Below are 27,531 nucleotides of genomic sequence, written 5' to 3' on the forward strand. Positions count from 1 at the left end.
AAAACATTTTTTTATGTATAAATACTTAAATGGTGATTTTAAGCTGCTTGATCACTCAGTTATTGAATCAACACCACTGTCAAGTGTACTTGCTTTGTCTCAGACAGCATTTGGGGCTGTCTCGATTCTCGGTACATTAATGTGTTAAGCAAATTTCCCCCAAAGGGGGGATTTGCAGAACAGTGAAACCTTTATTCATACTGAAATTTTAAATTATTCAGAAAAACAAAGACTTTTGCCGTTGAAGGGAAACTTGACAAAATTTTAAGAACTTCACGCTGCCCATTGTGACTTGTGGGGGCGTGGTGTGAAGGGAAAGCCCGAGGCACATGCATTCAGTCATTCACGGGTTTAAAATGATTCACTGCATCGAAACGACTGCCTTGTGTTCACCAAGCCCTCTATGTAAGTATCTCATTTAATGGAATTTTTAAAAATGATTTTTATTTTAATCTAATAATCCTAAAAGGTGACAAGATTTAAACTTGTGTCAGACTGTTGTTGGATTACGAATCTCCTGTAAATGTAAGAACATTTCTATATTTTTAATTCATCCACGAAGTCTTACATAAAAAGGTGAGTAGTATTAATAAGCTAGCTCATGTAATGTGGCTCTTTTTGTGTTGTTTAATGTGAGCTGACACAAAAACTGATTACTGTAGGGTCTGTTAGTGTATCAGTGGATTTTTAGTGGATTTTATCAGTGAAATACGAGCGAAAACATTTTTGACACAAAACATGCCGTTTTTAGTTTGTTATCCATCCAACGTGGCGACCTTTGGGACCCCAAGCACGACTTTCGGATGTAGGGACTTACCTGTGGGATATCTTATCGATTCATTCGTATTTTGGTTCGTTTTAACCGGAAGTAAACTCGTGGGGGCGTGACCAGAATTTTCGGGACTTTCCGAGCATATTGGAAAGCGGTGAGTTAGCACAACAGTGGAAAGGACATATCACGCCACGTTGCTAATAACGTACCGTCTGGCGTTTTGCGTCACGGACATCAGCTAGTTTTTATTTCCCTTCCTCAGTGTTCTTGCCCCGCGCGTTAACGAAGCGGAAAGTGACTGCAATTCATGTTAGCAGCCGTTAGCATTAGCAAGCTAACGCCCGTTGCAAAGCTTATAATCATATCTTTCTTTAGCTGCTTGCTAACCGTGCGTTTTGGTTCATACTTTGATTGTGCGAAAAAAAAAAATGTAAATAAACCAAGTGCCCTCCTAACCTGACATGTTAATTGTTAGGACACATTAAATGGCTAAGACGGGAACTCTGTTGCGTAATTACAGACAGCTGGAGTGGAAAGTACCTGGCGGAAATACCGTACCTGCCACTTCAGTTTACAGCAAGTCTTGTCCCCTTTCTCCAAGAATGAGAGCCCACGTTTGAATGCGGTCTCTCCTTGTCAATCTTCGCACTTTCAGTTTTGATTTATTAAGAAGTCAGTGTCAGGTGGGTTATAGGATTGCTCCAGCGATTTTTCACATGAAGGTCAGTAGATCTGTCACAAGGTCTAGCTGCCATTTGTTGTGTAATGGTTTTGCTCCGAAACTGCTCTCGAAAGTGACAGGAATCGATCCTAATTTTATGTTTCAAATATATCACTTTGGAGACTTAAGCTTTAGCATCAAAACAGTTTGACATTTGTTTCTGTGACCTGCCGTGTAATATCATATCAACTGAGCCTGCAAGATTTTCACTGCTGAAATGGCCATGAAACATAACTACAGCATGTCTTATGTATGTTTTTTCTTGTCATTTACAGATTCTGCTGATATAAAGGAGGCACTCGTGTTACCCCTGGAGGATTAATTTTTTTTTAATGTTTTGTTTTTATTGAATTATGAACCCTTAAACACCCCCAAAAAAGGGATGTCCAAGATGGGGGGAGGGGTTTGAGAGCAGGAATTCCTTGGTCTGTGTGTGTGTGTGTACATCTGCTAGAGGCAAATTTTTAACATGTTTTGTTTGTTCGCATAACCATATGCTATATGTTTGAGTTGGAGCGGTTTGGTGGCATGTCAGATATGAGTTTCCTAAGCGTGCATAACGATCCTGGGTGATGTCATGTTTACGTGTGCATTTTACTCACGCTGTGTCATTACTGCAGAGGATGGATTTTGTTTGACGTTCATCTGCGTTAACTGTGGCTAAAAGAGAGATGCTGACATTTAGGCAGTTAAATGTTTAGGTTCAGGTGTGCCTCTTTGCTAGGCATAGGTAATATGCATGCAAGTAAAGATTGCATCATGGTTGTGGTGAAACTAAGATTTTTTTTTTTTTTTTTTTGCACAAGAGCTCTTAAGCTTTAATTATCTTGATCTCGCTAAGAGCTCCCTCTTTTGCATCCTTATCCATTCGTCTGCTTACCTCTTCGGCATTACTGAGTGTGTTTGTGTGAGAGAGCAAGACCTTGGGTTTTCTCAAACCCCTCTCCCTCAGAGGGACATCTCTTTTTTCTTATCTACTGCACTAAATTCCCAAAATGGAAACTCTTCTTCAGCTTAAAAACAATCAGTTTTTAATGGGTCTGTTTCGCAATGGGCCTCCACCTGAACTGCAATATGATAACTCCTCAGGTATATATGTTCCTTTTTTTTCCCTTCCCTCTTTGAATTTATTTGTAGATTACCTTTGAAACTCAAACAATTTGTTTTTACTCTCTAGAGCTCTTCCGCATCTCAACCTTTGCTCGATTCCCAACATCTGCGGTCACCGAACGAAGTCTGGCGAGAGCAGGTTGGTTCTACACCGGCGTGGGTGACCGCGTGCAGTGTTTCAGATGTAACGTGACAGCTGAGGGCTGGCAGCCCGGCGACTGTCCAACAGAGAAACACAGACAGCTCTCTCCTTCCTGCTCCTTCATCCAGAGCCTCCCATCTACAGCCAACCTCCTCTCCTCTTCTCATTCCGCCTTCTCCCCTCTCCGCATTGTCCCAGCGATACCAGTAAGATCATCACTGCATACTTCTTCAAATAAGAGTTATTACCACTCAAATTTTGGAGTCACTTAGAAATGTCTTTTTTTCAAACCTGTGGTCTAGAGCAGGGGTAGGGAACTCCAGGCCTCAAGAGCTGGTGGCCAGCAGGTTTTACATGTGTCCTTGATCCAACACAGCTGATTTAAATGGCTAAATTAGCTCCTCAACATGTCTTGAAGTTCTCCAGAGGCCTGGTAATGAACTAATCATTTGATTCAGGTGTGGTAGATCTAAAACCTGCAGGACACCGGCTCTCGAGGACTAACGTTCCATACCCCCGGTCTAGAGGATCATCCTTTGTGGATTTGATCAGTCTAAAAGTTTTCTATAAAAATATAAATTATAGTAAAGAACTTGCCAGAATATTCTTGAGTCAAGAAATTAGTTATTCCATCAAGTAATTTCCAAAAACATTGAGAACTTTAACACAACTCTGTGTACTGCTACTTTCACAAACGAGCTCAGTCAGCCTTTTAGCGGTATCATTTAATGAGACTCCAATGTGGGTGGTACACCATCTTCCACATTTTCCTATTCTAATTAGAGGTAGTTTTTGGTTTTCATTTGGTGGTAGTGGGACGCATTATTAGAACAAGAACCTTTGAGGAAGTGGGAATTTTGAGGCTCAGCTGGGCAAAATTATTGTTCTATTATCAGAACAGTTCTCAGCTGTGCTAGTATAATTGACAAAGGGTTTTTCTAATGATCAGTCACCTTTTTAACATGATGACTCACAGGCAACACAATGCCTTGTTCAAAGATGGATAGATTAGATTAAATTAAATTAATCATTTACAAGTGTTATAATCCCTTTGATGTTAGATTAAAGTAAGCAGTCTTTTTAAAAAAAATAAAAAAAAATTAAGGTTTTTCTTATTGATATGTTAAATTTCTCTCAATTTCTTTTAAACAGTTATTCTTAATAATTCTTCACAGTAAGATTAATAGATTAGTGCTCAGAGGCACTGAGCTGTCTAAGTTTTTTTTTGTTTTTTTTTTTTAAATCTAGCTTTCTGGTCCCGGCCCAGTTGCTGCTAACACAGCAGTAAGCCAAGGTGAAGAGCCTGTTGGCTACCTGAATATGGCCTTCTCTGCTCCTCCGCCCTCCAGCCCACTGAGCTCGCGAGGTGTTGAGGACATGTCCCACCAGAGACCAACATGCCACAACCCAACCATGCGCAGAGAGCAAGACCGCCTGGACACCTTCCATTCCTGGACGCTCTCAATCATCATGCCTGCTGAACTCGCCAAAGCTGGCTTCTATTACCTAGGGCAGGGCGATCGAGTGGCCTGCTTCAGTTGTGGAGGACAGGTGTGTGTGTGTGTGTGTGTGTGTGTGTGTGTGTGTGTGTGTGTGTGTGTGTTGTTGTTTGTACTGGGTTTATTCTGCTTAAAGCCCTTTTGTTAAAACAGTTATTTTACAATATAAAAATATAAGGCAGTATTATAAAGATGGGCAACATCATTCAGACACCAAACTGATGAAGTTTCCCCTTTGCAGCTAAGTAACTGGGAGCCAGGGGACAGAGCATTATCTGAACACCAGAGGCATTATCCAAACTGTCGCTTTGTCCGAGGTGACAGGGCTGACAACGTGTCGCTAGCTGGTGCAGCAGCAACTGCATCCTTAGCTGCGAATTCCCAGATGTCTTCAGGAGCCACAGTCCTCACCAATGTGTCCAACCCTGCCATGCAGCAGAGTGAGGAGAGGCTGCTCACTTTTGTTAACTGGCCATCACGTATCCCCGTCCGCCCAGAGCAGCTGGCTAAAGCTGGCTTCTACTACGTAGGTATGGATGCTGTCAAAGAGGCACACCTGTTCAGTGACCTTGACTGATTTACCTTCATTAATTGACGTGTGGAACTTTTTATTGGGAGGTTATGCTACTCATTGGCTGCTGTCTGTAAATAAGGTGCTGTATTCTTCTAAAGTGGCCAAAAAGGCAGTTGATGCTAGTTTCAATATAAAAAATTAATATGGTTGAAAAACCATATTAATTTGTATGTTTTTAGTGCCAAAGTCAGACCCTTGCACGTGTAAATCACAGATAAAAAAGTTTCGTTTGACTTTGGTCATTATAAGAAATGGTTACTAGGTGATAATGTTCCTGGAAATTTACTCAGAATCTTTCCTTTACATGAAGTGGTTGTAATGCCAGTAATTTCGGAGGGTTTTCCTGCTGTTTTTGAGGGAGTTCCACAGAAGAGTTTTTCTTTATAGAGTTTCTCTGATTTCACTGGAAAGTCCTCAAATAAAATATATCAAGGGGGACACCTGGTTATAAACTCAAGTGTCATAACGAAACTAAAGCATCTAAATGTGATGAGATCAGTGCTTTCGAGCTAAAAGCAAAATGTGTGTGTGTGTGTGTGTGTGTGTGTGTGTGTGTGGTTTTGTTTCTTCTTCTTCCCCCCTTTCTTAAATTTGCCCAAAGCTTCTTACTGAAACTGAAAGCTCTTTGTTTGCCCCTCCTGAAGGTCGTAATGATGACGTCAAGTGTTTCTGTTGCGATGGAGGCCTGCGATGCTGGGAGTCTGGAGATGATCCATGGGTGGAACATGCTAAGTGGTTTCCTCGGTAAATACTGCTGTTGTAAAGTCGATTTGTCGTCAGTTTTATCCAGAACACAGTGTGCTGTAGAAAAGCGCTGCTTAGGCAAATGGTGTGCGTACCTGCGGTGGTTCATGAATGTTTGTATTCTTGTACCTCTCTTTTAACTGCAGGTGTGAATATTTGCTCCAGGAGAAAGGACAAGACTTTGTTCACCAGATCCAAGCTCGATTTCCTCGGCTTTTTGAGCAAGTTAGTAAAGACAAACACATCTGAGATTTAGTTCAAACATGTGGTTTGGAATGAGTCATTAAAAAAATGCTGTTTTCTCCCTTTTTTCCACAATAGCTTTTAACAAATGGAGACAATAACTCCAGAGAGTTTGTGGATCCACCAGGTGAGTTTGGAAAATGAAATTCTTTACATTTTTTAAAGGTTTGTTAAAATCTCCCCAAAAAGAATATTTAAGAAAAGAATAAACTTTATTGTCCCACATAGGATCTTTAACCAGCAAAATAAGACAAGATAAAAATTTATTTTACCATAATATACTTGCAGCAAACATTCAAGTGCACAACAATGTGATTCCGGACCTTTTAAACTGAGCAGAGTCCTTATTTAAAAGTGAAATAGATGTTGGGAGGACTGAGAGCAGTTGAGGGTGGTAACTCATGCTCCAGAGAAACGATATAGGATCGTTAACAATTTTATGAGTCTGATGAACACAAATTTTCTCATATTCTGATCGGAGAGACTGGTGCTCTTTGTTTTCTGTTAAAACTGAAATCCATAAATGTCTGCTTTCTCTTCACTCAGTGGTTCACCTCGGTCCTGGAGAGGAGCGGTCTGAGGATGCCGTCATGATGAACACCCCCGTGATAAAGTCTGCTTTAGAGATGGGCTTTGAGCGAAGTCTAGTCAAGCAAACGGTCCAGAGCAAAATCCTGACCAGTGGAGAGAACTACAGGACAGTCCAGGAGCTGGTCTCAGACCTGCTGAGTGCAGAAGATCAGAAAAGAGAAGAGGAGCGAGAGATGCTGGCAGAGGCGATGGCATCAGGTGGAGTTGACATTGATACTGTTCTCACTCCCTTAATTTATGGAAATGTAAAATCAAATCAGTTTAGGTGTTCTGTTGCAGTGAAATTATAATCTTTCCTTTCCTTTCAGATGGCTTCACCTTTGTGAAGAGACACCAGGCAGCTTTGATCCAACGACTAAAAAGTGTTGAGCCACTGTTTGAGCATTTAAGAGATCAGAATGTGTTGAGTATGTACATTTTTGAGCCCTCATATCTCAACAAACACAATTTTTGTCTGAATTCACATCCATTCTTGGTTAAATAACAAATGAAAATCGGAAACATAATTTTGTCAGCAAAACCCGAATCATAGAGCCAGGGTTACATTTTTGTGATTTTAAAAACATGGAGACGAAAGACCTGCACCTGGTGCCGATGCACAAACCTAGAGTGTTTGTGTCAGGGGCAAATACTGCTAAATCAGATGGTGGAATTTCTGGGTAGCCTCTGTTCTCAGTTTTAAATAAAGGTACACCATAACTCGAGGTGCAACAGTGTAATATTTTGTTGCATCTTTTATTTCAGCTGTTTAAAGTGTTTCACGTGTGCCCTTCTTTACCTGCAGGTGCTGAGGAGTATAGCGGTCTTCTGGCTCAGACATCTGCCCAGCAGCAGACTGCCAGGTTGATAGAGCTCATCCTCACAAAGGGAAACGCTGCAGCTGAGGTCTTCCGCAACTGGATTCAGAAAAATGACGTCCACCTGCTCAGAGATCTCATGGGTATGTGTGTAAGCAGTTCAAATACAGACGGGTTTGCACTGGAAACCATGACTGTGATCAAACTGTAGCTCAGTGGTTAAGTGCGTGCTGTCTTTTCTGCTTGTAGCTCAGTCGAACGAAGCTGCATCGCCAAGCCAGGATCTTTCAGGTATGTAGCCTGAAGCAGAGCTCACTGTCCTGTAAAATTTGTTTTGTGTTCAACTCACTTTACTGTTTAATTGCCATCTCGTTATTTACCTAATTTTTTTTCTTTCTTTTTTTTTTTAAAAAAAAATCTCCTTTGTATTACAGACCTCCCAATGGAGGAGCAGCTGCGGCGCCTACAGGAGGAGCGTACCTGCAAGGTGTGTATGGATAAAGAGGTCAACATTGTCTTCATCCCCTGTGGACACCTGGTGGTGTGTAAAGAGTGTGCGCCATCACTGCGAAAGTGCCCGATCTGCAGAGGCCTTGTTAAAGGCACAGTTCGAACCTTTCTCTCATAAGCAGGAGATCTGCTGTCACAGTTTTATCATGTAAATCTAATCAATAGGCTACAGTTTATATTTATTGGAAAGGGTGGCAGGGTAATTGCACACCTTTTCTTTTTTTTTCAACTTGTATGACTCACAAGTTTGTAGATTTATCTACATAACGAGATGAAGCTCGCAGACTAACCGTATCTGAAAGTGATGTAGAGTTGTAATGCTCATGCTTTTACTTATACTTTACCCTAAACTTAACAAGTCAGAAAATAGATGAAAACACAATGTTCAGTGCAATCTGTCTACAAATGACATGCTTGAATTTTAATAAAACAATCACTTTCAGAGTTACATCTGTTGTTGTGGTCTTTTCATTCATGCAGTAGATGTGTTTGCTACTGAGATAAAAAGGCACCTTTCTTTTAAATCATGGATTCTATCAAGCCCGATGATGATAGCTGTTAAACAACGATCATGACTGTAATGGCATTGCTTTCACTGCTGTTGATATATTAATTGTCCTAGTTTGTCAAACATTAACCTGCATGTGCCAAAGAAAGTGTCAGTGCAAGCTGAGTGCCATATGTTCACTCTTTAAATTAAGCCACAAAGAGAAACTGCATCAGATGATTACAGGGGAGTCATGTACAGTAGGTTGATGCTTTCAATACAGAAGTAAAGAAAGTACTGTGATTGTCTGGTGACAGGAACAATTACAGATGGCATAGATCAAAATGTCCTCAGTCTCTTCAGCAGCATGACAAAACAATAACAAATAATGCAACAAATCAAATAATTGATTAAAAACGAAATGCTGTCAAATTCATGGCTAAAGAAAGTGTAATTGTTCAAATAGCATATTGTCCTGTTTAGACAGAAATAAATTGTCACCATGATGTGTTTTTCAAGTGTAACATTTTTGTATAGACCAGACAGACTGATTTCCAGAGTGAGTCTGCAGCACTTTGGCTCTGCACACATGCTTCTGGGATTCATGGCGTTCACTGAGCGTGCTGCTCATGGTGAAGTTCACACTCCCAAGAATCCTGTCATCTGTAGTCAAATTTATTATAAAAACAAACACAGCTGTGACAGCAAGGTATAAATGATGAACCATTCAGCTAGCTACAATTAAAGATTTTCTACATAGTGTACATAACACTATGTACACTATATATGCGATGTTTGGGTTACAGGAAGCATTGTGGGGGTGTGGACAAGGGCATCGTAATAAAATATAATAAATAATAAGGGTGGAAGGGCTGTGGTCGTTGAATGATGGAAATTGCACATCTGCCAAAATATTGCACGGAAACAAAAAGAAACACACACACACAAAACAACATAATAAATAGCAAGTAGCAGCAACAGAATGATTGTAAAAAAAACCTCTTAATTTGCATTTATGGTTCTGAGAGCCCATGGGTAAAAGTTGTACTTGAGTCTGTTGGTTTTGCACCTAATGAATCGGAACCTTTTTCCAGAGGGCAGGATGTTGAAGAGGTGGTGGTTAGGATGGAGGTGGTCTTTTATAATTGCCCAGGCTCTGGAGACATCTAGAGCCAACAATGGAGTCCAGGGTGGAGAGTGGACAGCCGATCATCTTCTCTGCAGTTCTGATGACCCTCTTTATTCTCTTTTTATCGGCTGTTGTACAACCAGTGTACCACACGGGGATAGTGTGCACCAGCACACTTTCGATTGTGGCTCAATAGAAATACCGTATTAGGTCAGTCTGCAGCCTTTCAAATCTCAGAACCCTCAGGAAATGGGAAGCGCTGCTGGGCTTTCTTCACCAGGGCTGATGTGTTTGTGGTCCTCGAATATGTGGGTACCAAGGAACTTAAAGGAGGATACCCTCTCCATGCAGTCACCCTTTATGGATAGGGGAGGGAGATCGGCTTTTGGGATGCAGTCGCTGGTGCAGATGGTGTATAGGAGAGGACTCGGCACACATCCCTGTGGTGAGCCATTGCTGAGTGAAAGGGTGGATGATCTTTGGTCGCCAATCTTGACTGATTGTGATACTTCTGTGTGTACCGCCATAACGTGCAACAATGCCTTGTCACACTCTTTTGCTGGGGAGTGAACCAGGAATGGGTGAGCACTGCTAATATTATGTATAGCTGACAAATATTTAAACTGAAAATAGAGCAAGCAGATGTTTAAATCACAAATTTCCCCTCTTCTTACTGTGTTCTTTTGTGCTCCAAAAATATCATTAACATGTATAAACTTTTATAAAATGCGTAAATACAGTCAGTAATCTCAAACTCGCTATCAGGAGAGCTTAAACTAATAAATTTAGCAGGTTCTCATCGTCATCAAAGCACTGAGATTTGTACTAAAAAACTAAAATTAGAAACTGCTATCAAATGTAAGTGTTTGCATAAAAAAAGGGATCACAGCCAATCGCTCACAGGTTGATAATTAAATGTAAGTGCTTAGATAAGCACTGATTATTTTCTATGCTGGAGAAAAGTGCACACATTTCACTTTCAGGATGGAGCAGTATTTCCACAGCTTAACTGAATCATAATTACAATAACTCAAGTGTTTGTCAAAGGTGTAAATTACACTCCAAAAAACACACAAGATGACTGAAGAGCTTGTTTATACAAATATTTATTTTTATTCCACAAGTCTCTTCGACTGCTGTTTAGATGATGCCAATCTGCAAATAAAATAAAAAAGGATATTAATTACACAATGTTCATCAACAGAGTCGTCACATCTGTATTTGCACTGTTTTGCATCAGTGGTTCCTTTGAATGCATCACAGACATTCAGAGCAAATATAAAGTTTACATCACATGCACATGACTGATTTGGCTTCAGAAAGTCAACAGCGGAATAAAGGCTCACCTTGTTTGCAACATCCAACGCATCGTAATCAGGTGCGAGACGGACGTACGCCTTCTTCTCACCATCAGGCCTGCACATAAAGGCATGTTTATTCACTACTGCTCACTACAAACATGTTTACAATGTTTTGGTTTTTTTTAGATTGGTGCATCAGAAGTTTAAAAAACTGGAATCATGCTTTTTCATACTTTGATCGCTATTACCATCATGTGCACCAAATTGGCTGTTATTGGCTGTCAGATGTGGCAAATTCAAATTCATTACTGGGACATAGATGGACAGATATCAGGTAAATCATTTACCAGAAGGCTAAAACAAATTACACACACACACACACACACACACACACACACACACACACACACACACACACACACACAGTCATGTCAATGCTATACAAAATTAATGGGTAAAAAAGGGTCCCATGACCCCCTCCACAATAACATCGGTTGGAAATCTTCCTGTAATATCCCGATGTGTTGGTTTGTCTTGTTTTCAGCACATCCACTTAAATGTCATATTTATCCAGATACTTGCACAGCGTATGATGAGTACATATGAAGTCAATGCTTCCTTCATGGGAAAGTGTAAAGGACTGAAAAAGTCTGTATGAAGTTGACTTTCGGCTCAGCCTGTGTGAGGATTTCTACCTGATGAGTGTGTTGACTTTGGCGACGTCAATGTCGTACAGCTTCTTGACAGCGTGCTTGATCTGATGTTTGTTGGCCTTGACATCCACAATGAACACAAGTGTGTTGTTATCTTCAATTTTCTTCATAGCAGACTCTGTTGTCAAGGGGAACTTGATGATGGCATAGTGATCCAACCTATAAAATAAAATGCACAAGTTCTTTGGTCAGAGGTCCTCACTTAATTTCAAAGTCTCTACAATATAATTAAAGGTTAACTGCTTATTAACTATTGCTCACTACAAACATGTTATAAAAAATTTAAGATTGGTGCATCAGAAGTTTAAAAAAAACTGGAATCATGCTTTTTCATGCTTTGATCGCTATTACCATCATGTGCACCAAGGTCCATGTTTGTGACCTGCGTGAACTGTTTGTAACTCACTTGTTCCTGCGAGGAGCACTCTTGCGGGGATATTTGGGCTGTCTGCGGAGACGGAGGGTTTTAGGGCGACGGAAGGTGGGAGAAGTCCTGACTTTCTTCTTCCTGTGGCTGTGTACCCCTTTCAGCACAGCCTTCTTGGCCTTCAGAGCCTTTGACTTGGCCTCAGTCTTGGCAGGGACAGCTATGATTGGGGGAAAAGAAAGTTACCACTATTAGACAGTGGTTCATTATTCTAGGCTTTGTCAATATGGCAAAGAACACTTTGGAAAATATCACAGCACTGTCAAGTCAACCTGCGGCCCACATACTTTACACAATGTACACAGCAGGTCATCTACTGAATACTGTAATGATTTGTAGCTGATCCAGTGAAAGCCACATTTACACTGACACAAATACTAAAATAAGCATTATATACAAATCAAGCTGAATGGATCTGCCTCACAGCTATTTCAAAGTTAGACAGTACTTACATTGAATCATGATCTTAAGATACATGTGCTTAAAAGACATGGGAGTTTACTTCTTACTGCTCAGTATGCACACAACCATATCTGCCGTCCACACAGTATTAACACCTAGAAGGCAGATTACTAGCACACCAACACGCTCTCAGGGTTTTTTACGTTACAGGAAGTATCGCTGACTACAACAGCTAAAACTTCAACAGTCAAATTTTCAATAACATCAAAGAAATTTAGAGATGCTCTCACGCGTTGCTAATGCAACGTTTTAAAGCCTGCTAAGGCCATTGCTAACATGAGCTAAAACACCTAATGCGCAGACATATGAGTTAATGAAGCCATAATGAGATGAACTAGCTAAGCCTTGTCCATAAGAGACAACTTAACAAGAAAACATTAAATAAATGTAACTGTAAACACATGCGATTTCATCAACAGCGGCTTGATTTAGCTTAGCTTAGCCAGCATCACGTTACAGTCTACATGCCGGACCCACACTCTTGAGATATCCACATATTTACAGCTCTGACAGCAATAACTTGAGCTCAAACAAAACAATTTCACTATATTCCTTCATACCGTACACATACGGTATAAATAGAGGCACCAATTCAACTAAAATACACGATTTATTCATTCAAAACTGGTAGATTCACGAACCTTCCTTCTTCACCTTCGGTGCCATGTTGAGAAAGGAAGACTGAACGGGGTTTCCTGCGGTATATTGCATGGGCGAGATCTCATAGCAAATGTATCGCGATAGTTCGGAAATTTGCTATCGCTTTTTGCATTTGCTTTTTTGCTATCACATTGATGAAAAGTTGCTACGAAAATACTTTGTTTGCATGACTCTCAAATTTATTACAATAATCTTTTCTTTCTTTATATAAATTCATGAAAAAATAATTATGTAATTAGATAAACATATCTCCCCTCTCTTTAAGCACCAGACTGTTGTTACAGTGCTGTATGTGTAATTACTGAAGGAAAATAGGTTTCAGTTAGGTTTCAACAGTTTGGACTGGCAAGAAATATATTTCAAATTTTATATATAAAGACATTTATATTTATAAAGAAATTTCGCCTGATTTAATAACAGTTATTATATCTGTGTGTATGAATACCCATTTTTTTTAAGTTACCCTTAAAGTTTTAATCGAACACTAAAAAAGTCTGGTGAAGGGTTGAACAGAAATGGTACATTTTAGGGCACCGTCTGTTATAGCTGGCCCTCAAGAGTACAATAACTTACAGTTTATAGTTTTTTTCTAATCAAAAATACCCAGTTGCTATTTAATGTACTTTCACAGTCATCATCTTTATTAACAAATATACAAAATTCTGTTCAGTCAGGTGAGCAAATGTAATAAAATGCCAAAAAAAGTTTATACACATATAAAAGTTTATTTTATACTCTCATATTACAAAGCAGAAATGTAAAGGTTGGCAATAAATCAGACTGCAAATGCATCTTCTCATCAGTCCATCTGCATCGCACTCCTCTAGTCTGCCTTCAGCTTAGTTTTCTTCCCCTTTTTCCTGTTGAAGAAGAAAGAATGAATATTAGAAATATTTTTATTCAAGTGGGTTCAATTTATGGCTCCATACAGGCCTCTGTGATATATTTGACAATAATGTTTCCTACTTTCAACTTTTCACAGATTTTCACTCTAATGGTATGCTAAGGAAATTGGTTTATGTTGTGTACAGAGTCATTTATCATATATGTATGGGTTTTGTTTTGTTTTTTTACATAACAGAGTTTGATATGATTGCAGTTTGTAGTTTATTGGACTGGATAAATGTGCATGAAAGTCCTTCCCCACCTTTGTAACTTGGTTCCTGAAGTCTCTGTTGTTGTTTTCTGAGACACTTTCTTGTGTTTTTCTTTTCCTTCTTTCTGTGTTTTATTTCCTTTCTTCAGCCCCTGTCCTTTTGTCTTCTTTTCCTCTTTCTCCTGGTGTGACGTTGTTTGAGCTCTGTTTTCTCCTTTCTGCTCTCCTCTCGCTGCTCGCTTGTTTCCTTTTTTCTGATCTTTGCCTTTGGTCTTCATTAAGAAGCGAGGAGTTGTGCAAATGGTGCTTCTCTTGGGAGGTTTCTTCTCAAGTCTCCGCTTTACTTTGCTAAACAAAAAGATAACGACCAGACCGCTCTTACCAAAACTCAACAGGGAGCAATTAAGCATTAAATCAAAGGAAACATTTCTGTAAATGTGCAGGCAATCATGGAGCTTTCTTACCTGTGTATTTTCTTGAAACCAACCATGTAGTCTGGTACAGGACAGCCCGCTTGTTTTATAACGTTAGCAATGCTGTTAGAGAGAAGCATAGGGGAAAAAAAAGAAAAACTACAGGCTCAGTATTTAAATTCAAGGTGCTTTAAAAATAAATTAATGGCAAGAAGTGACCTAAACTTGCAATCGTTGTGCTGCAGTGAAATTATTTTATTTAAAAAAAGCAACACCAACGATAGAGACCAAGAACCAAATAGGATGGTCCATGGAAAATCCAGAAAATCCTTTTAAATTGTGTGTTAACAGCTGGATATGGGTTTGAATGAAGAAAAAACTAACTCAGTTTGCTCTTTTCCTACCTGCGCAACAGAGGTTTGTCATTCTCTGTGAAGAAGGTGACGGCCTTCCCCTGATGTCCAGCTCTCCCAGTACGACCTGACAGACACAGAGTGTGATACGCGTCAAAGACAAAGTGGAAACATCAGGCTGATTATTTGTGGATCACTGTCCAAACCAACCAATGCGATGGATGTACTCCACAGCGCTGGTAGGGAAGTCGTAGTTGAGTACGAGGTTTACGCCTTTGAAGTCGATTCCTCTGGCGAGCAGAGCGGTGCAGATCAACACCCAAATCTTCCCGGAGCGGAAACTGTTCACCACGTTGTCTCTCTGACACATAGGAGCAAACGATGAGGACGAGAGCACTCAATAAATAAACTGAAATGGAAATAAATGACAGGAGTGGTAGGTGTGTTGATGTACCTGCTGCTGTGTGCGGTCTGCGTGGATTACATCCACGTTGATGCCTTCATACACCAGCTCATGGAAAAGCTCCCGTGCCCTTTCTATAGTCTGAACAAACACCAGCATGGGCGGCAGGAAGCCCTGAAACACAGAAAAGAGGACTCTTTTATTTTATCTTAGCTTGTAAGATAAAATAATCAGAAATTAGAAATGATTTAAACGGGTGTTTATGCAATAACCACTAATAAATCTGTTCTATTTGAAATCAAGTAAGCTCCTTACTTTTTTGATGATATCCCTCATTGCCACAAGCTTGCCATTCTCTGTCCCGACAAACAGCAGCTGCTGATCTACCGTATCCACAGCTGTATTTCTAAAAAGATGAAACACCCATGTTTCTATTGTGACAAAAAAAGAAGGCATGAATTTGCTGCAGTAAGCAGTTCTTCAGCTAGAGCCGTACCTGTGCCCGATGTTTACAGAAACCAGGTTGTCGAGGTTCAGGCGGCACCACTGTTCTACATCTGCCGTGCAAGTGGCGCTGAAGAAAGCCCTGTGCACCTTTGGACCGGAGCAGGCCAGAAAAATGGTGGCCAGCTGCTCTCTGAAGCCCGTCTTGCCGTCTTCAAACAGCTTATCGGACTCATCGACAATCAGCCACTCCACACTGAAAAGCAACACCCAGAACATCATCGATCTGTCTTCTTTTTAATTTTTTTTTAAGTAATAAAGAGACAAATAGAGTGGGTACGACACACAAAAACCATCAGATTTGAGCAGATCAAATGTCACCTGCTGAGATCGATAGCTGGAGGATCCTGCTTGAGAAGGAAGATGAGTCTGTTTGGAGTACTGACGAGTATATCTGCACACAGAAACGTCAGGAGTTAAAAGCCAGTGAGATTTACTTATTTTTCATCCCCTATGAACCAACGATCTCTTACCGTATTTTTTGTTTGACCGTGGTCCGTATTTCTTAGCCGCTAGTGACGCTTTGTCTATGATGTGAACTCTAAACCCGACTCCCTCTGACAGACGGAGCAGCTCTCTGTAGGTCTGAACACAATTCAACAACAATGACCAAATACTGCTGAAAACACAGGAAGTCAGTCACTTATCATCCGTTATCTATCACCAGCTGCTGTCATTCACAGCAGGAAAGGCCTCCTTCCTTTTTAAAAGGATCACTTTCTAATTTATGCTGCATACCTGGCTGGCCAGCTCTCTGGTTGGGGAGATGATCACACCTCTGAAGCCCTGATTGGCTGGCTGCTGCAGCTGAGCGAGCAGTGGGAGGCAGAAAGCCAAAGTCTTCCCAGATCCCGTGGGAGCGCAGGCCAGCAGCTCCCGACCCTGACAGACAAACCAAACCAAGAGTGAAACCCTCAGAAAAATCATCGTCTGTGCACTAATCCCAAATCAAAGAAATAAGGACGAGCGTGCGTGCTTACATGCATCATGAGGGGCATCGCCTGCATCTGTATCGGCGTTGGGGAACTCAGCCCGGCGTCTCTGAGGTTCTGAAGGACACGCGGGTTGAGGCGATACTCGGACAGCAGCTCCTCGAATGTGCACACAGGGTCAGGTATGTCACAGCCGTGCACATTTATGCGGTTTTGGGCGCGAATACGATTGACCTAGAATGAAAGAGAAATACTTTTTTCGATGGCGGATAAGGGGGACAGCAGCAGTTCTGCACAGCATTTCACCACTAAGAAGCAGTTTTAAAATGTTGCAGAATCTCTTTATTTTACTTCTTTGTGCTATAAAATGTAGCCCAGTAAGTACCTTTTCCTGATGAAGATGCTTCAGCCTCTTCAACGAAGATTTCTCCTTCCCGTCACTCGGCAGGTTTTGGATCTTTCTGTCCAAAGAAGAGGTCCAGGTGATGCCAGTTCCCTGCGTCTCGTTCAGCAGTTCACCGCCAGCTTCAGCCAGACAGAAGACATCAAACAGGAGTGAACAGCTAGATCATGTTCATTCTAAATGTCACTCGAAATTTTTGTAATAACAAGGTTTCCATAGTGAACACTTTAAAACTGCATCCTTTACTACTACAACGTCTTTACCTTTCACCTCCGCTTGGTTGCTTTTGGTCTTTTTCTTCTTCTTTTTGGTCCTCACTTCTCTCTCCTCCTCTTTGCGCTTTCTTTTGCCTCCTATGTCGGAATCTCCGTCTTCACTTCCCTCATATTCTTCCCTGCCCTCCCCTTCCTCCTGTGCCTGGGTCCAGCTCTGGGCTCCACTGGCAGTGGCAAAATAATCAATCGCAGAGAGAGGATCGGGAGAAGCTTCTTCTGAGTGACTCCTCACGGGCTACAAAATAAAACGATACACAAACGTGTGTGTACATGTATGTGTGAGTGTTACGGTTGTACTATTCTTCAAATACATGTATTAAGCACAACAACTTGCCTAAAACGTTATACTCCTACACAGCAGGACAGCAAAACTCGAGGTTAGCTAAAATGCATTAAACCATAGCGATTCGTTAACAGCAGCATGAACTGTTTTCATCCAGTACGTCATCAGCTACACCATAAAGCTTACCTTAAACCGAGTGGCGTCCTGACCAAACCTCTTCAGGTCAAATTTAGCCCCAACTCCGAGTTTCCGAAACAACTCGAACGCGTCCATTTCTACAACAGCGTGGTGTGCCCCGATCAGGCATCACTAATCAACATCCGGATCATCCACCTCTCGCCTCTGGCGCCCCCTGTTGGGGGCTCTGAGTGTTACAGCGAGTGAGGCAACTTTACACTAATTATCCTCGTGTGTGTGTGTGTATATATATATATAAACCATATTATCCCAATTCTGGCCGATTTAGAAGAAAATTGTGTAGGAGTTGCTTCTTCAAGGATTTTCTTTATTTGTTACAATTCATAATCATACAATCACAGGTCAACCACGTGACCTGTGAAAGTGACACTAACAGATGAACATGATTCAACAATCTGAAAGTACTAACTTTACTGTTTTACTTCCATGGTGTTGTGAACAGCTGTTCAAAGCAACTGCCACTCATTCTGAGGAATATAATAAAGATGCTCTCCTGATATCTTGAAGTGGACTAAAAACTAACACTTCTGCACAGGACTGTATTTGATGAAACTTTAGAGTAGAGCGTATCTCGTACATTCTGATTTTTGCAGTAGCAACATTTAAGGGTGGATAGTGACCCAAAGTAGCAATTCTTTTTTTAATGTAACATCAAATCACAATTTTTTTATACACTTTAAATTTTAAGGTATCAAATGGTAAGCTCTCAAAGGATGCCCCGATGAGTAAGAACTTGGCAACAGTAGGAAAAGCTCCCTTTTAACAGTAAGAAACCTCCAGCAGAATCAGGCTCAGGAAAGGGCAGCCATCTGCTGCAACAGGCTGGGGGTGAGGGGCAGGGAGACAAAACAAAAAGTACACTATGGAAGAGAGCCAGATTAATGATTAAATACACAGTGTGAAGAAGAAATGCTTAGTGCATCATGGTAAATCCCCCAGCAGCCTGATCCAGCCCGAATCTTAAAAGCAGAGAGGATGCCTGTCTCCTGAATCCAAACTGGGAGCTGGTTCCACAGAAGACGGGCCTGAAAGCTGAAGACTGCCTCCCATTCTACTTTTAAATATCCTAAGAACCTGCATTCTCATAACTAAGCACTCTATTGGAGCATTATAGGTCTGTAAAATGGGCCCGATTATTTAAGACCTAGTATGTGAGGAGAAGAACTCTAAATTTGAATCTGGATTTAACAGGGAGCCAGTGAAGAGAAGCCAATATGGGAGAAATATGCTCTCCCTCCCTCCCTCCCTCTCCAGAGCATTTTGGATCAACTGAAGGCTTCAGTTCAGTACATTTCTTGGCAACATGTTTCAAAAGAACGTTTTTATAGTTTAACAAATCCAGACTGCATACATGCTTACACTTAAAAATCTTTAATCATATTAGTAAAATTAAAAAGCCACAATCATCCTCTAAGAATGACCAAAGTGGTATAAATGCATGAGATCAATACATAGGATTCAATTTATTCTTTTTCTTCCTGAAAATATTTGTATTTTTTCAGATTTCAAATATCTTTGAACAGATGTTCAACATTATCAGTCATAAATCACTGCCCCGCAGTTCATACATGATCCGCTTTGCTTTCAGTCACCTCTCTGTTAGTTTGGGTGTTTTCCCAAGTCTCTTCACAAATCTTTATTAAATCCTCCAGGAAATGACTCACCATCTCCTTACCCCTCTCCTCCTCCCCTTCCACCTTTAACCCCTTTATCCTGATCAAAATCTGCTCCACACTTCCAATTCTCTCCCGAGGGTGCAAACTTTCCCCCCTTATATCCTTCTCTGCCTCCTCTCCTCCTCCTTCCTCTGCTCGGAGGTACTTCATCAAATGCTCTCTGATGCCCGTCCCCTCCTCGCTGGCCAGCGACGCGCCGAGCCCGAGCATGTCCTGTGACTGGCTTACGCTGAGCAGGTGTAAGAGAGCCTGAGAGAGTGTGTGTCGCAGGCTGGCGCTGTAGCGGTACTCCAAGAAGTCGTTGGTGTCTTCGCTGTTCTCAAGGGCTGTCGCGAGGGAGCACCACACACGGGTGAACCGCTCTGTGTCTCCATAGCAGCCGCGGTGGGCGGGAACTGCAAGGGCAGCGGCAGATTTGATCCGCACTTTAAAGTTCTTACAGGAAGTAACAACATGGCAGAGCGCAGAGAACGCTTCGTGAGACCAGGCAGCTGAGTCTGATGAAGAGATGGACATGAGCAGCTTTTCAAAAAAACTGAAATCCAAATGAATCACTGCTGGAGACATTTTGCACAGCAGCCTCCTTCAAATGTAATGCATAACACTGACAATGTATGATGCTTTTACAGCCCTGTGGTTAAAAACTTACCTAGCGGCAAGGCGGGGTTTCTGAAAGCATTTCCCAAAGCATAACAGGCATTCCATCTGACCTTCATCGTAGCCTCTGATTGGACCGTTTTAACCAGAGCACGCACTGCATCTTCCAGTGGCTGCTGGAATGCGGGCCTGGTCATCTGACTCTGCCGCAGGAAATGAAGCAGATTCCCGAGAGCGCGCACTGCATTAGACTTCACCTGGTAGGGATCGAGGGAGGACGTAAGTACACTCTACAAGATCTAACAGATGAATTCGGGGGCGTTTTAAAATAACCTGCATGTTTGTGTGAGTGTGAAAGCTTAGCTGCTCGCACCCTGTCTTTGTCTGCTGCTGCTCGCGTGGCTGCCTGCAGCATCTTGAGCAGCAACATGTCTGATAACTCTTCCTGGAAGTCCACACCTACACTCTCCCTGGTTAAAGAGAAACAAGATCAACTGTTTATAGGCATTCGGTATATTTTATTCTACCCTTTTAATATGATTTCAGTCTGTTCTGAGATTATATGTGTGGTACATCCATGCTGTCTTACATATTAACAATAAGAGTGTCTGTGAGGTTCCCAAGGGACCAGGCAGCCTTGGCACGCACATTTGTAGATCGATCATCGAGCGCAGCTAGGATAGTGTTTGCAGTATCAGCCACAAACATGACATCCTGAAAAGAAGAACATAATTGTTCTATTTTTTCCAGAGGTTTACATATCTTGGATTCAAAATATCTGATTTAAATTGTAAATTGTGGTCATAGCTGGTGATCAGCACACCTACCTCTCTCAAGCAGGGGAACAGTACGTAGATCCCCAAAGCCCTGACGGCTGCCGTCTTCACCAGGTAGTTTTCAATGTAGGTGAGTCCCAGCAGCACAGTGATGCACATCAGCTGGGTCTTGTCCTTAAAAACAACAGTACACATACAGCGCCGTGAAGCTCGGCAGCACTAGTGCAGAAAAACAAGTCCAATAAAAGGGGATAACTCACAGGCAGCTGTGCAAAGGCCTGCGGCAGAATGGAGGAGAGCGTGTCACAGGCGCTCGCCTGCAGCGTGGGATGTTGCTCATTCTGCAGCGCTCGGTTTAACGGGCCGCTCAACACTTCTGACCAAAACTGCACCACCTGTATTGTACACACATTGATTAAATTAACACACATTAATGTGGATTAGAGAGATTTTTTAAAAATATAACCTGTTCTTAATGCCTCCTTTTACTGTTGCTAAAGCCTGCACAGAAATTATCTGTACCTCAGTGGCAGCAGCTTAACTCTCAGTCTGTGCTCAACCTGTAGCTCATATGAAATCATGCTCCTACTCCTGTAAGTATAAGTATTTCAGGAAACTGTGGTTATCTTTATAATTACAAAGAGATTTTCCATCTAAGATCTCTGGGCTCTTTGAACTCAGGTTTTACACTTCTGAAAAATTATTTTACAATCTCTTAGAAATGCACATCAGTGTGTGAGGACAGAAAACATGACATTAGTGTCAAAGTCTGAGAAAAGTTTGCTTAAATGCTCTAAAACGTTAGATAAATATATATTTTAAACCTGTCTGTTACATATGGATATTAAGAATAGCACTTACACTTAGATTTTAACCCTAAATTTGCTGAATCCATCTTTGAAACAGGCGAATGAGGATTTGTCCAAAAAGAACGAAGTGCATTTGTTTAAACCTCTGTAATCGTATGCTGTGTGTAATGCACTGTGTAGAAATGATCTGCATTTACCTGGCTTATGGGGACCCTTGAGCTCTCAGGCACGTTGTTTTCTGCTCTGTACTGTTGAATTATTCCCGAACCAAACTCCTCTAGCAACTAAATAAAAGACAGATGTTATTTCTAAATATCTGATACTTGTTTTATTGTGTACTGTTGCAGGATCAGTATTCAATTTATACTGCTATATTATATAGAGGGCATTACTTTTGCTCCGTGCAGCTGTATGGAGGTGTCCGTCTCCCCAAGACAGCGTGCGCTCACTTGCCCAATCTCACACAGGTAGTGTTGAGTTAGAGGGAAGTAGCCACGCACCAGGTGAGACAAGACCTGAAACACAAGAGATTAAAAACATCTTCAGACTTTAGAAATGCCTGTTTGGAGCTTCCTGTCTGGCTCATTATTGCTCACCTGCAGAGCTTCAAGTCGAACAGGAGGTGGCTCTAAAGCAGCACCCCCTCCCACTCCTTCGCTGTCTGATTGGTCCTCTCTGGGTTGAGTCACTAGTGTCACACAGAGCTGCAGCAGCCACAGTCGCCGGCTGTCCTCTTCCCCTGGTGTGTGGGGAGTGTGTGGGGAGTGTGTGCTAGAGCTCCGCTGGGAATGTTTGACTGGTGTACGAGAGGGTGAGGACACCCCGTCTCTTTGTCTCCAGCTGAGGCCCGAGTCCTGTGGCGTGAACACACCCATCCTGCTGCTGTGATCTGGCTGCTGGAGGAGCAGCTGCACCTCAGGGAGAGGAGCCTGCGTGGTCACCAGAGCGCCATAAAGTGTCAGGACTGACACACGCACATTCACATCTAAAGAAGGACAGATAGTTGTGTGGACGGTAACAGACTTCAGTGTCTTACATCCTATTGGCAGTTATTTCAGCGTGCCGACAACATACAGACCTCTGTGGCGCACATACGGACGAATCTGCTTCCAGAGCTGAGTGAGCAGGCCAGGTCTGAGGCGGTGATAGGGAGCGTTGGCTACCAAGTAGGCCAGACACTAACAGACGGAGCAGACGGATATTTACAGTGTGGATAACAAAGATGCATGTCAGAATTCAGCACTCTCTCAGCTCATTTCACATGAAACTCATATTGTAATTTACATCCTGATAAACACCACAAAAAAGACAAACAGTGACTAATCCTCTTATTTATATGCACACACAGACTGCAAACATGTGACCTTACACAGTAAAGGTATGTGAAGTTATTCAAAGTGTTAGCAGGCAATATGCAACCATCTAGCTAAACTGCTAATTGTCACAACAAATTCTGTTTATTTTTCGCTTCAATACTGAAAAACAACAACAACACTAATACTGCCCAGACTTATTCTTAATTCTATTTTTATGTCCGAATTTGAAAAGCGCAACTTTCAAAGACTATTCCAGAGTCTTTTCAGAACTTTTTAACACTATAAAAATCACTTAGAATACTTGTTTACTTTTGCATTATAGCGCATTTCTTTACTGGAACCTGAACATATCGCATGTAATGAAATAAATGTAATTAAACCCTAATGGATTCATTAAGTTATCAGTTTTCGGTCATACTTTATGAGACTGAGGGTGTAATTCCGCTGAAATTAAATGGAGTTTAAATTTAATTATGTTTACCTAATAAGTTTTTACAGGAAAGAAAAAAAAAATCATTATGCTATAGTCTGTAACATCCGGGTTTATATTAAAGTTCAACAAAGAAATATTGACAGTAGCTGTAACCCAAAAGAGAAAGAGATGAAAGATAAAAAGTGTTCGTGGAGAGCAAATAATCGTACCTTTATGACCTGTGTGAGAGTCTGAGGGGAGGTCTCGGCCAGCAGGGCCAGACTGAGGGTGCGGTGCAGCTCTCTGATAGCAGTCGCCAGCGTGAAGGAGAAAGGGGTGTAAGATGTTCGAGGAGACGCCGTATCTTCAGCCACAGCCAGGAACTGCCGGGAGCTATCCAGCATGGCTGACAACACCTGAAGTGCACACAACCTCACCTGGAAGGGGGGTCAAGAGAGAGATGTTACAATCGTATCGGTCCAGAACTGCACAGTGTGTGCGTGTGTTGTACCTTTGGAGAGAGGTCCTTCAGAATAATTGTGACGAGAGTAAGAGGCGGTGATCCCCCGATGGGAGAGTCGGGGATGAAGGAAGACCAGTAACCGTACAGAGTTCTCTTCTCTACTGCTTTCACCACAGCTAACAAACAGTGCAGCGCCCCCTGACGCACACGACCGTGGTTCACTCTGAAAGAGTGTAAACAGTAAAAAAAAAAAAAAAAAAAAAAATTAAAAACATCTATTGATACTTTTAAAAGATACACATGCATGGGAGAAAAATATTTTATTAAGGGTCTTTCTGTACCTTAATTTGCTCTGTGCGTTGCCCTCTAGGTCGGAAAATTCAGAATCAGAACTGTTTAGTTTCCAGGACGGGTAGAGAAATGAGGCAGGCTGTTTTTCCTCCGCCCTGCCTTTCAGAAGCGCAGGCACAGTCTCTGCATCTCCTTCCTCTCGTTCATCCCCTCTGCTCTCCTCGGTTTTCGTCTTCTTTCCCTTACCTTTAGATTTCCTCTTTTTATTCTTTGGAGAGAGAAATACATTCAATCAAAAATCAGAGTTTCCTCAGTGTTTTTAAATATGGCCATTGCTGGTATCAACACTCTTCTTACCCCTGAAGCTTTTCCTGGCACAGCGGCATCCTTTGGTGGCTCTAACGATTTTGGTGATTCTGCAGTTTTTGCTGCGGAGAGACTCTCGTACTGCGGTAAAGGTGCTGGATAAAGTACAGCCGGCCACTCCACAATCACACCTGGAGCCCCCTGGAACATGAGTCGCTACAGAATACATGAGCAGGACTCCATATTAATACTCAACTCAACAAAAATTAATCAATTAATAATAACTGTGCACATGTGGTGAGATTTTACACCTTAAGTGCAGCCAGTACAGACCCGAGCTCCTCCCCTCCACCAAATTTCCACTTCCCACCTGAGAGACAACACTGAAGTCCCTTTAGAGCTGCTTGGATCACCTGCGCAGATTACACAATTTTATATAAGCAGGATTGAATTAATCTGTTTCTCGTTTAAATGTTTGTTGTTGAGTATCCAGTACCATGCAGTAGAAGAGCTCATCAGTGTCGGGAGGTTTGGTTGACTGCAGCGTTTTCAGGAAGGCTCGGAAGCACACACTTCTGTACTGATCATCCAAAGGCGGCTGACCAGGTATCCTGCAGGGACAGATGCAGACGATTAGAGCGACAAATACAAGCTCAAAGATGGAGAAACTGGCACTGCGTCTCATTCGAGTTCCAGACTCGAAGCAGCTCTTCAGAAATCAGATTATAGACACTACATCCAGGCTTTCATATAGCCTGCAGTTTACACAGATAAAAATGGCTACTGGCTCAAGCATGTTGTAGCAGTACCTGAGACAGATGTTGGCCATGCAGGTAAGAGCAACGCGGCGCAACTCCATGTTTGACTGAGATGGAGAACTATACTGCAGGAGGAATCCCTCTTCACCCAGTAAGTCGCTGAGGTGCTACAAATATATATACAAAAAAATCTTGACGTAAATAGTCAACAGTTAGGGCACACTTTTCGGAAAGTGCACTAAATATCTACCTGATGGCACTGAGGTCCATTCCCATAGACTACAGTGGAGAGTGCCAGGAGGACGTCTGTGTGGGTCCACGTACTGCATACTTTCAGTGCACCTGCAGTATAGTTCACCAGTACATCCAGCGTGTGCTCATACATTATTACCTTAAAAATAAAAGACAAATGTGGCTGTAAGTGCAGTATATCCCAACAACTACACAAGCTTTTATGACATCCCATTCTGTTAGTATGGAGTTGGTTGTCGTGATATAAGAGTTTCCACTAAGAGAATCCTCTACAGGCTTGTAAATTTCGTCCTCTCATCCAGAAGAGCATTTATGAAGCCAGACACTGATGCTGGAATCTCTGTTCTAGTTCATCCCAAAGGTGTTTGACGGTTGGATCAGTTTGGCATATTCTTCCGCATCAAACTAATCCTAGCACGTCTTTAAGGAGCTTGCTTTGTGCACTGGGGCAGACCCAAGTTGGCACAGTTTCCCTTAAAGCATTAAGATATGCCTTTACTGGAACCATCAGCCCAGATCAAACAAACTTTATAGATGGCCCACTGCTGTCCGATATTTGGTGATGCAAAGCTGCTTGGCCATAGAAACCATGCCACGAAGCTCTCTATATATGGTTTTAATGCCTATTGAGGTCTGGATGTCTGTGGTTATTGATTTATTGCTTCCACTTCGCAATAATACCACTTAGTTGGCATCGGTCATCCTGTTATAGTACCACACTCGACTTCACTGATTTTGTTCATCTGTGGCAACGAGACTGAACGAAACACCTCAGTTCAGTGACAACCCAGTACTTTTGTCCATATAGTGTAAATGCGACAAAAGCAGTCCTAACAATACATAAGTGTACATGTGGCACAAGCATGACCTGTTACCTTCAGCTGGTTGAGCAGATGATGGACAACCTGGCAGAGTTTGATGACTAGATGCTCCTGAGTCAGGGGCACAAGACAGCTGGCATGTTTCAGCAGAGAACACACGTCCTGAAATGGAAATAAGGAGACTCACCAATACAGAAAAAAAACAAAATGCTGATGTCACAGTTGTTGGTTTAGTTTAGAGCTAGTCTCTTATTGATTGTATGGTTATCCTCGGGGCTCTGAAGTGCGTGGGTTTATGGCTATTTCAGTGTTTATTCATCCCAGCTCTGCTTCTAAATACAGAGGCGGCAGACTTTTATAGAGTTTGTGTCGCTGAAAACAGACTACAGGTCCAAAGCGAGTGTCCGTACCTCTGGACGGATGTTGACAGCGGGCTCGAAGGTCCTGTTGTAGTTTTCGGACAAGAGTTGGTCAAAGAGCAGGTTGAGCTCCTCTTTGAGTTGGACCGAGTCTGCTCGCAGGGCTCTCAGTTTTATGGCGCAGTTGGAAAACAGTTTCTCGGCCTCCGACTGTGAGCCGGGCCCCCAACCGGACGGCTCCATGGGAGTGAACGGAGCGGCCTCAGCGGACAGAGGCACCGGGGGGAAAACAGACACACCACCGCGGACAAGAGCCGGGTGTGACAACCCGCTCTGAGCCGCCATTACTTCTAGTATCTCCTCGGTGGTTATTGGGCTTTCTTTAAAGCATCATATCCAAGAGTTCAGCTCATTACCGCCCCCCTGCGGTGAAAACCAGAAAAACAAAACTATCCATTTTACAGCATTTACCGCTGTTGTGCCAAAAAGTGATTGTCTGCCAAAAACTGTTTTCCAATGTTTCTGTGTGTTTTTTATGTGTAATATCTTTACGTATGTATGGAGGCTTGTTTCTTCCACTGAAAAAATACAATAAAATAATTTATTTTTTATTTTTTCTGCTATCCAAAAGCAGAAAATTTCACATTAGGCAACTGAAAATTTTGAATTAGTTAAAGTAAACTTCTGCCTGCATGCGTAGTCAACTTTATTTCACTGGCAGACATTAGCTTCCACGTAGTTTGATTTGCCATTTATTTTTTTCTAAAACTGTGCTTAACTTTACTGTAATTTTTTTTCACAGGAAAGCAAACGGTGAGAAAAGGCTGCAGTACGCCACATTACACAAGAACTTAAGTGTTGAATAAAGGTGTTCATACCAAATACTAGCTTTTAAGATCATTTGAAACTGTACAAATTCAGTTTTTGCCTTACACACCGCATTGTAAATGCAC

At 41.9% G+C, this 27,531-nt stretch overlaps 4 protein-coding genes and 3 non-coding genes across 10 annotated transcripts; 1 reads left to right on the plus strand and 6 right to left on the minus strand.

Annotated features, from left to right (window-relative positions):
* The first annotated feature begins 304 nt into the window (after positions 1-304).
* On the plus strand, positions 305-8,153 carry birc2 (baculoviral IAP repeat containing 2). Of its 4 annotated transcripts, none has more exons than XM_040033100.1 (13): positions 305-405; positions 1,769-2,582; positions 2,671-2,951; positions 3,994-4,296; positions 4,486-4,774; positions 5,463-5,562; positions 5,709-5,787; positions 5,884-5,932; positions 6,352-6,594; positions 6,705-6,803; positions 7,181-7,336; positions 7,443-7,484; positions 7,628-8,153. In XM_040033100.1, exons 2-13 carry the CDS (start codon positions 2,489-2,491, stop codon positions 7,819-7,821), a joined length of 1,929 nt encoding a protein of 642 aa, XP_039889034.1. In that variant the 5' UTR covers positions 305-405; positions 1,769-2,488; the 3' UTR covers positions 7,822-8,153. The 4 variants fall into 4 exon arrangements, with proteins under 4 accessions (XP_039889034.1, XP_039889038.1, XP_039889035.1 ...); XM_040033104.1 differs by lacking the exon at positions 305-405 and adding an exon at positions 860-926; XM_040033101.1 differs by lacking the exon at positions 305-405 and adding an exon at positions 953-1,494.
* A 2,256-nt stretch (positions 8,154-10,409) lies between these two features.
* rpl23a (ribosomal protein L23a) lies at positions 10,410-12,970 on the minus strand. Its single transcript, XM_040033109.1, has 5 exons — positions 12,864-12,970; positions 11,740-11,920; positions 11,316-11,492; positions 10,666-10,735; positions 10,410-10,474 (listed from the first exon to the last, which is right to left on the minus strand). The coding sequence occupies exons 1-5, from the start codon at positions 12,931-12,933 to the stop codon at positions 10,460-10,462; spliced, it is 513 nt and encodes a 170-aa protein (XP_039889043.1). The 5' UTR covers positions 12,934-12,970; the 3' UTR covers positions 10,410-10,459.
* Positions 10,551-10,619, minus strand: LOC120734456. Its single transcript, XR_005696022.1, has one exon. It is a non-coding gene; the product is annotated as a small nucleolar RNA SNORD42 (small nucleolar RNA).
* LOC120734442 lies at positions 10,810-10,881 on the minus strand. Its single transcript, XR_005696008.1, has one exon. It is a non-coding gene; the product is annotated as a small nucleolar RNA Z17 (small nucleolar RNA).
* LOC120734443 lies at positions 11,624-11,697 on the minus strand. Its single transcript, XR_005696009.1, has one exon. It is a non-coding gene; the product is annotated as a small nucleolar RNA Z17 (small nucleolar RNA).
* Positions 12,971-13,587: 617 nt separating the features above from the next.
* Positions 13,588-17,903, minus strand: ddx52 (DEAD (Asp-Glu-Ala-Asp) box polypeptide 52). The gene is made up of 15 exons (XM_040033099.1): positions 17,731-17,903; positions 17,250-17,496; positions 16,969-17,108; positions 16,632-16,817; positions 16,390-16,533; positions 16,125-16,236; positions 15,973-16,045; positions 15,644-15,847; positions 15,463-15,553; positions 15,199-15,321; positions 14,955-15,105; positions 14,796-14,871; positions 14,443-14,514; positions 14,030-14,326; positions 13,588-13,742 (listed from the first exon to the last, which is right to left on the minus strand). Exons 1-15 carry the CDS (start codon positions 17,815-17,817, stop codon positions 13,706-13,708), a joined length of 2,040 nt encoding a protein of 679 aa, XP_039889033.1. The 5' UTR covers positions 17,818-17,903; the 3' UTR covers positions 13,588-13,705.
* Positions 17,904-19,094: 1,191 nt separating this feature from the next.
* On the minus strand, positions 19,095-26,946 carry heatr6 (HEAT repeat containing 6). Its single transcript, XM_040033110.1, has 20 exons — positions 26,630-26,946; positions 26,274-26,381; positions 25,397-25,537; positions 25,198-25,313; positions 24,885-24,999; positions 24,700-24,801; positions 24,440-24,604; positions 24,133-24,350; positions 23,840-24,014; positions 23,559-23,765; positions 22,679-22,778; positions 22,197-22,585; positions 21,993-22,115; positions 21,798-21,884; positions 21,052-21,186; positions 20,843-20,965; positions 20,605-20,729; positions 20,389-20,485; positions 20,068-20,272; positions 19,095-19,915 (listed from the first exon to the last, which is right to left on the minus strand). Exons 1-20 carry the CDS (start codon positions 26,921-26,923, stop codon positions 19,305-19,307), a joined length of 3,636 nt encoding a protein of 1,211 aa, XP_039889044.1. The 5' UTR covers positions 26,924-26,946; the 3' UTR covers positions 19,095-19,304.
* Positions 26,947-27,531: the final 585 nt, after the last annotated feature.

The sequence above is a fragment of the Simochromis diagramma genome, unplaced genomic scaffold, assembly GCF_900408965.1.
Source record: "Simochromis diagramma unplaced genomic scaffold, fSimDia1.1 OVJJ01000216.1, whole genome shotgun sequence".
NCBI classification, from domain to species: Eukaryota; Metazoa; Chordata; class Actinopteri; order Cichliformes; family Cichlidae; genus Simochromis; species Simochromis diagramma.

Excerpts from the sequence above, each read along its gene's own strand:
- ddx52 (XM_040033099.1), bottom strand. The coding sequence starts at position 17,817 with ATGGACGCGTTCGAGTTGTTTCGGAAACTCGGAGTTGGGGCTAAATTT. Across the intron at positions 15,554-15,643 it reads TCTGTAAACATCGGGCACAG|AAATACAGCTGTGGATACGG; the intron begins GTACGGCTCTAG and ends TCATCTTTTTAG. Across the intron at positions 14,515-14,795 it reads GACAAACCTCTGTTGCGCAG|CATTGCTAACGTTATAAAAC; the intron begins GTAGGAAAAGAG and ends TCTCTCTAACAG.
- heatr6 (XM_040033110.1), bottom strand. The coding sequence starts at position 26,923 with ATGGCGGCTCAGAGCGGGTTGTCACACCCGGCTCTTGTCCGCGGTGGT. Across the intron at positions 24,802-24,884 it reads ATGAGCTCTTCTACTGCATG|GTGATCCAAGCAGCTCTAAA; the intron begins GTACTGGATACT and ends TAATCTGCGCAG. Across the intron at positions 22,779-23,558 it reads CTCTCACACAGGTCATAAAG|TGTCTGGCCTACTTGGTAGC; the intron begins GTACGATTATTT and ends TCCGTCTGTTAG.
- rpl23a (XM_040033109.1), bottom strand. The coding sequence starts at position 12,933 with ATGCAATATACCGCAGGAAACCCCGTTCAGTCTTCCTTTCTCAACATG. Across the intron at positions 11,921-12,863 it reads ACCGAAGGTGAAGAAGGAAG|CTGTCCCTGCCAAGACTGAG; the intron begins GTTCGTGAATCT and ends CCCCAATCATAG. Across the intron at positions 10,736-11,315 it reads AAAGTCAACACACTCATCAG|GCCTGATGGTGAGAAGAAGG; the intron begins GTAGAAATCCTC and ends CTTTATGTGCAG.
- birc2 (XM_040033100.1), top strand. The coding sequence starts at position 2,489 with ATGGAAACTCTTCTTCAGCTTAAAAACAATCAGTTTTTAATGGGTCTG. Across the intron at positions 4,297-4,485 it reads GCTTCAGTTGTGGAGGACAG|CTAAGTAACTGGGAGCCAGG; the intron begins GTGTGTGTGTGT and ends TCCCCTTTGCAG. Across the intron at positions 4,775-5,462 it reads AGCTGGCTTCTACTACGTAG|GTCGTAATGATGACGTCAAG; the intron begins GTATGGATGCTG and ends CCCCTCCTGAAG.